Genomic DNA, 7,030 nt, shown 5'->3' with positions numbered 1-7,030 from the left:
GTAGAGGAAAATACATGTTTTCTCCTTGTGTTTAGCAAAAATGTTTGACACGAGCACCCTTATCTCCTTTGCTGATTTTTCTTTGCCTCCTAAGGCTCAGTCCCATGGTGCTAAGTAAGCAATGCTCTTAACATTTTTTAATCTTAGCTGGGAAATGTACAAATGAAATTGCATTCTCTAAATCTTTCTTTCTACTATTGCCATAATGCAGCATCAACTAATGCAGTAGTGCTAAAGTCTTCATTTTGCTTTCATAGAGGGTCTTAAATGTCATTATCCCTGAAAACTCCCAGACATGACAGAAAGAACCTGTCAGAGAAGTAAAAAGCCTCCTACATCTCCCTGGATGTGTCTTGTAGGCACCTAAATCCTGTCAAAGTCAAGGGAACTTGATTAACTCACACAGTGTGACAAAGGACGCTTGCAGTAAGACATGTGGACCAAAATAAAACAATTTTATAAACTAAGGGCATGACTGGTACAATCCACGTGGCCACTCACATGACTTTCCTAGCACAGAAATGGAAAATGGTCTGACATTTTTATTGCTGCCCTGATTCAAGAAGAGGGGACCTGCTCATGGAGCTCAGAACAGTCTCCAGGCTCTGGCTTCACACTGTCCTCTCACTCCCACTTGTAAGTGTACAGACAGAGGCCCGGCAGTACTCCTTTCAAAGCTGCCTTCCTCCCATGCTCCACTTTGGAAGGTGTGTAACTGGCATGAGAAAGAAGCCAACAGTGTGGTAAAATGTTGATGCTTGACTCCATTTGAACACAGCAATTTCCTATTTCACAGCTACTGGATAGTGAACAATCGTATAGTGGACGCTGGCATAATAAAAAAGCATGAAGTAAATTAAAATATTTCTGTCCTGATATGTTGATTTTAATAATAAAATAATTCATAAATGTTATGAAGTGAAATAGCACCACAGACTTTTACAAGCCAGATTTACATGCACCTCAATCAAGTGAGAACAAAAGCTACTACTGCATCATGTCTCTGACAAAAACTTAGAAGCTTGGGTTTAATCTGGTGTTTCAAAGCAGGTGCTGTTTTAACGCTCCTGTTTGTCTAGAAAGATTTTTACTTTATTAAAAGAGGACACTACTGCAAGTCTCATTATGAGAATGATGCAAATACATCTCACAAATACAGAAAACAGGAACGTATACTTTTTTTCACTTCATCTGCCTGTCAAAGTCTTATAGAATCTCATTAAATGCTTCTTGCTGGTTCTGGATTACATTTTTCATTCAGCAAATAGTCATAAACATACCACACCTTTCTTGAGAGAGCAGCTCTCAGTATGTTGGAGAGGGATGGGATGAGTGCAGTGCAGTGAGGGTTCTTTACAGGTTGGAGAGTAGCTGCATTTCTCCATTCTCCAAATACATCTGGCCTTTGAATAACTGAGGCCTCCTATTGGATGTGGCCACAATAAATGTTTCCTAACAAGCTGGCCTTTCCATTTGCCATGCAGATCAGCTTGCTTGGGAAATTCTAAAAATGCTTGGAATGTCTTGTTTGTTTTAGGGTCTAGAATATTTAAAATGTAACATGAGAAGAATACAAAAGGGGTGCTTGCCAAGAGAGAGAAGACTGGAAAAGAAGGAAAGAAAAAAAGAAGGAAAGAATGAAAGAAAGTGCACTTGTGCTCCCCATAGCATTCCTTTTTCCTTCTCCAAAAACTTAGACAAAACTTAAGGAATCAAAATCTTGAATCTCAATTCTAAGAAAGACCTTCTAAAGCATGAATGTGGCTTGGAACAATAAAGCTAATGGTTTAGTAGAGAAGGTAAAATTATCAAATAATAAAAGAACAAAATTCTGGCAAGTTTAGGAATTGAAAAGAAACAATTTCAGGGGTTTGCAATGAATACAGAGCAAGGAAATATTTTGTGTAATAACATGGCTCTGTTGACCTTAGTAATGCAATACTGTTTCTTAAATAAGAGTATATAAATATGTGCTTTTGAAGAAAAGTATTTTTCACATTAAAAAATGTAAGAAGCATATGTCTATATTAAATTAGAGTGTTTAATTTAAGCAAGGAAACAAATTGCATTATTTTATTCATTTTGCCATATAATTTTAGGTTATGAAAACCATACAAATATTTTGCAATGCTGTAGTGATAGGACTTGCTATGTAAATTTCTGTGATCTACTATCCTACCATAAATAGAACTCCTAATTATATAGCTGCACAGATAACACATCTGTTGTGAAACTGAGTCAACTACTACCGTGACTGCTCTTCTTAAAATTTCATTGTCCCTTGCAACTCAGGATATTCTATGATTCTATGATATTGCCATTGAATGGAAATGATAACTCAATAAATGCTTTTCGTTTGATACATTAAAAATTAAGATGAGAAAAATTACCTGCAATTCAGCTGCTCAATGTCTTTTTAATTTCTGAAAAATATTTTGCTCCTACCTTTTCATTAAGTAACAGTCTTACTGTTCATTTTATACATGCTAGTAAACCTAATTTCCTTAATTAAAATGTGCATTATATTGAAATTTTGCATTGAATGAAAGAATGGAAGTCACAAAAAATTCATATAATTGCAAACCACTAATATCTTTTAGCATTTTCATGAGCTAATATGGGAAATTACAAATGGGCTTTATCAAATTCTATGTATGTATTATTAATCACAGTGGGTATTAGGAAATTAATCTATTGCCAGATTTCATTGCTCCTGAGGTAGTCTTTCAAACTGTTGTTTCATTTTAGTTCCACATTCCAAAGAACTGTTGGTAAGACCAACACATTTATTGCATCTTGGTCCTCTATGTTCCTGACTTACTGAGAAATTGTAGATTATTATCCATAAACCATCAGTATCAATAAAATGATTATATGGAATGTAGATGTGAATTAATAAAGTCTAACTTTAGATGCAGTCTAAAGTTATAAAATTAGCCATCAATGCTAAAAATAGCATCAATGATGGCATACAGGTGTATTTGAAGGATTTATAGATTCTCATTTGAAAGATTGAATAAATCAGTTTTATTCTTTTCATAGTGAAAAAAAGGGGGAATTCAGATTGCAATTAGAAATTAGATAGGTTTTTTTCAAGAACACATGGTTTTCACAAGCAGAGAGGAGAAAAGTTGGAGTATAAATGAAGAATACTCAGTTTTTCAATTTTCCTCTGATACTTTACCCGTAGTACTATCTTTTTTGATTCTGTACTATTTTAGCAATGGGTTTGTTAGTTCTGCTAAGGACATGTTGCAAGAAAAACATAGGTTTTTATATTCAGGCTTATGCTTGCTGCTTAAGTGTTTACTGCAAGGCCTTAAAATTCTTTTTACAAGTGTGACACGATCACCATGGCAGTAAAATTTAGTGCCTCACAAATTTGTATTATGTGACATCTGCATGACTAGGAAAGAGCCAGTATTTCAATTTTATTGACACATTTACTACAATTTGATACTTGTGTTGGAAAATTTTTGCCATGAATGAAGTAGAATGAAATAGTCTCGGCAAGGGAAAAGGACAGAAGTAGGGAGGAAGCTAAGCACTGCTGTGAGCAGCATAATTGTAAAAGGAAGTTATCCCGAGGCCATTTAGCTATAGACAACAGAGGGCATCCATCAACAAACTGAAATCTGAAAAGCAGCTACACTTGGTTGTGAGGACCTTCTGTATCACATAGGTATACCACCATAACAGCCATTTATTGCTAATTAACTTCTCACCTCCTCTTTATGTGGTTATTCAAGAACACAGTGTTACCATTGCTACCCTAATTCCACAGACTACTGAAGCACCAGGTTCAGTGAAGAAGATGACTCCAGTAATTTGTGCCCAAACTCTCCTTTCATTTAAGTCATGGTCATGGCAAACTCATGACAAATACAACTGCTGGTAACAGTGAAGTTTAATGGGAAAGTTGTGACAGACAAAACAGAAACATGAGCGAATTGGAAACTGAAAAAAAAGCAAAATTAAAAATGGAAAAATGGCAGTGAAATGGTGACCTTAGTTTGTTACCACTAATTCCTTACTGAGCTGTCCAAGTCGAGCCTTCTCCTTTTTACCAAACAATCGTCCTATTGAAGACTTGATTCCTTTCTTCTTGGGAGCTTTGTGCAGGGAGTCCTGGCTGCTGCTGACACTGCCAAGACCAATGCTTTCTGGCTCCAGTGAAGCAGGCAAACTACTGCAAAACGATAATAAAGAAATAGAATAGATAACATGTCAACATCTTTATTTTCTTCTAAGCAGCTCTGCAAATAAATTATTTGGTAATAATTTAGTAATGATCTCTCAACAAGTGAAACAATCACATCTTTAAATTATTTGGCAACATATAGAGCGACAGAAGACCACACTTTCATTGTCAGGCAAGGCTGAAAATAAATATATTTTACTTTGCTAAGAACAATTAATGAAAAATACACTAGTCAGCATTCTGACTTTATTTCTGGGATTTGTAGCATTGCTACTTCCAGTAGTCATCAAAACTGTACCTCAAAACAGAAATACCCAGCATGTACTTTAGCGCTGACAAACATTTTCAGGGTCTTTGCAACAGACAATGGGTAGGGTTTTTTCTCTCATATGAGAAACAGGGAAGAAATCAAGTAATTTTGGAATAGTTAAACAACATGACTTGAAAACAATAATATGTGGTAAACTGTGAAGTACCAATTCACGTTACAAACACCTTACCTTCTGGCATCGTTGTGGTACGAAGAAGGAAGGGTATGAGTCATCCTGATGGCTCTGGGTGTTGGAGGAGGAGAAGTTTCACATTTGATTGTGGCTTTATCTTCACGCCCATCTTCTTCAACTACTGCAATCTGTGGGAGAGAGACTTCAATGAGAGCATATTAGCTTTTCAAGAATGTTTCAATACACACCTCATGAAATTGTCAAGTGGACTGAAACACATAAGATTTCAAGTGCAGTGTTTCTAGCAAATTGTAAGGGTTCTTTTTTTTGAAACATGCTATTGGGAAAACCAATTTTCTAAATATGACAGATTAAAACACATATTTAAAAGAAATGAGATTATGGTTTTGGAAGAAGTTCATTCCTTTTATGCTTAAGAGGTTGGTGAAGGTCTAAACATGAAGACAATCTTAGGTGTAAGTGGGTCCCTTGTATTAAACAGGATTATTCAGGTTTACTAAGTTTCTCAGGGATGTAAGGGAGAAGGTGAATACAGGCACAAACATGACCACTCTCTACACAGTGCATTACTAGAATAGTCAGTATGCTTAACAGTAAGCATGGACAAAAAGGAATTTTGTCAGAGCATGATAATGATTTATCTTAAATAATGTCATGGAGTTTCATCATCAGTGCCATTTCTATAAACAAATTTATATTGCTCCAGAAGATTTCAAGGAATTTCTCTGTAGTTCCTCCAGCAAGAAGAGTGGCCAAAATACACATGGAGGTAATGCTTTTGTGTCCATACTTCTTCAAAAATAAATATTCCTTTAACTTCGTGCTGTTGAGGCTGCTACTCCAAGATATCACTTAGTGGGCCTTGCTTCTGTGGCTTAGCTGTGACTCCTAGAAGCCATTCCAGGTAGGATTAATGATTATGTTCAGGCACAGAATGAAAAGGAGAGAAGAGGATGCAGTTGCTGGCAACGGATCTCAGCAAAGATTTAGTTATCTAAATAGCAGAGGAATATGATAATTCCCAAACTCTCGAAATTTTAAAAAACCCCAGTATCATACCTTTCTCCGATGCTTCCTTAGGTCACTTGGCTTAGATTGGTAACAAAAGTGGAAACAACAAAAAATAATGATTAATAAATATTATTGAAGTATAAAAACCCCTCACATTAGTTGTTCTCACATTCATGAAGTGGGAAGCAAAGATTAATCACTCTCCATACTATATACTAAGTACACAATTGCTGTATTAACATAAAATAACCCCTGAAAAATATGTCATTCTGGGAAAGTAGGTTTGGGTGTTTTTCCTAAAATTACACTCTCCTTCAATTTCATAATTTAGCAAAGAATTTCAAGCCTATAGTATCACTTTCTATTTTTGAGTTTTCATATAAGTACTTACGTTATCCCCAACAGAGATTTTTTTAGAAGTTTTATCAAATACTACAAATATATTTGTGTCCCACAAAATAAAACCACAAAATATCATCACCAAATATCATGACTGAAAAAATGATTGGCATTTTCAGGAAATGAATACATATTCACCTATCTTCTTCAGTATTAGTTAGCAGCAGCAGACTACTAGAATGGGTCTTGTTCAATTCCTTTTGCATTTTTATTTTTGGTAGATGTCTTTCATGTAAGGAAAGCTGAAGATACGCTGCAGAATTTATTTACTACATGCACCTGGGCTGTGGAAACTCACGCAGTCCTCCTTCTCCAGCCAACCAACACAGGGCCATTTGGCAATTTGAGCTCTAGAGATCAGACTTAAATCTCTTCCTAACTCCAAGTTTCACTTAAAGGATATCTGACAGATTTGCGTCTGTTCCCAGCTAGCAAGGAAGTGATATTGAACACTGAACTCCTGCTGAGACAGTGCAGGGCAGAAGTGTCCTGGAATGGTTGATGAAGGGGAGCAAGGCTGTGGGCTGTGCTGATGAGCACACTATGGGGTATGCTTCTACTGCTCATGGCAAGTCAAGAGCTCAACTGCAAGTCAGACAGACAATTCCATCCGAGTTTTAGCATAGTTAGAGCTGGATGTCAGCGAGATCATGGCAACCTGAATTGCAGAGGCTATGCAGTCATTTTGTGTTTGAATCTGATGAACCTACTGACCCGAAGGTACAGTTTTCAAATACAGGCCACCAGGCAGTGCAGGTGTGTGCTGGTGGGGCAGTTCAACCATTGCCATTTACCAACAGCCAGGCTGCTTACCTTGAACAGCTGGGGAAAGGGAACACACTGCATTTGGGAAGGTGCTGCTTTGGTGAAGTAGGTGGCAGAACAGAAGCCTGCACACTCACCTCCTCCACAAGGATCTTTGCAACCAATATTTTTTTTCTACTGTTCAGCAGTG

The 7,030-nt window shown here is 36.7% G+C and overlaps 1 protein-coding gene across 5 annotated transcripts in view; it reads right to left on the bottom strand.

Moving 5' to 3' along the window:
- The window catches only part of PPFIA2 (PTPRF interacting protein alpha 2), a 287,287-nt gene that overhangs the window by 35,785 nt on the left and 244,472 nt on the right, over positions 1-7,030 (bottom strand). For all 5 annotated transcript variants that reach the window (XM_031055533.1, XM_031055537.1, XM_031055536.1 and 2 more), the window contains 3 exons: positions 5,725-5,754; positions 4,702-4,832; positions 4,035-4,189 (listed from right to left, as the gene is read on the bottom strand). In XM_031055533.1, coding sequence (XP_030911393.1) covers positions 4,035-4,189; positions 4,702-4,832; positions 5,725-5,754 — 316 coding nt within the window. The remainder of the gene's footprint in view (positions 1-4,034; positions 4,190-4,701; positions 4,833-5,724; positions 5,755-7,030) is intronic.

The sequence above is a fragment of the Geospiza fortis genome, unplaced genomic scaffold (assembly GCF_000277835.1).
Source record: "Geospiza fortis unplaced genomic scaffold, GeoFor_1.0 scaffold166, whole genome shotgun sequence".
Lineage (NCBI taxonomy): Eukaryota > Metazoa > Chordata > Aves > Passeriformes > Thraupidae > Geospiza > Geospiza fortis.
Note: the sequence above shows the minus strand (reverse complement) of the source record. Positions and strands in the feature narration are given on the sequence as shown.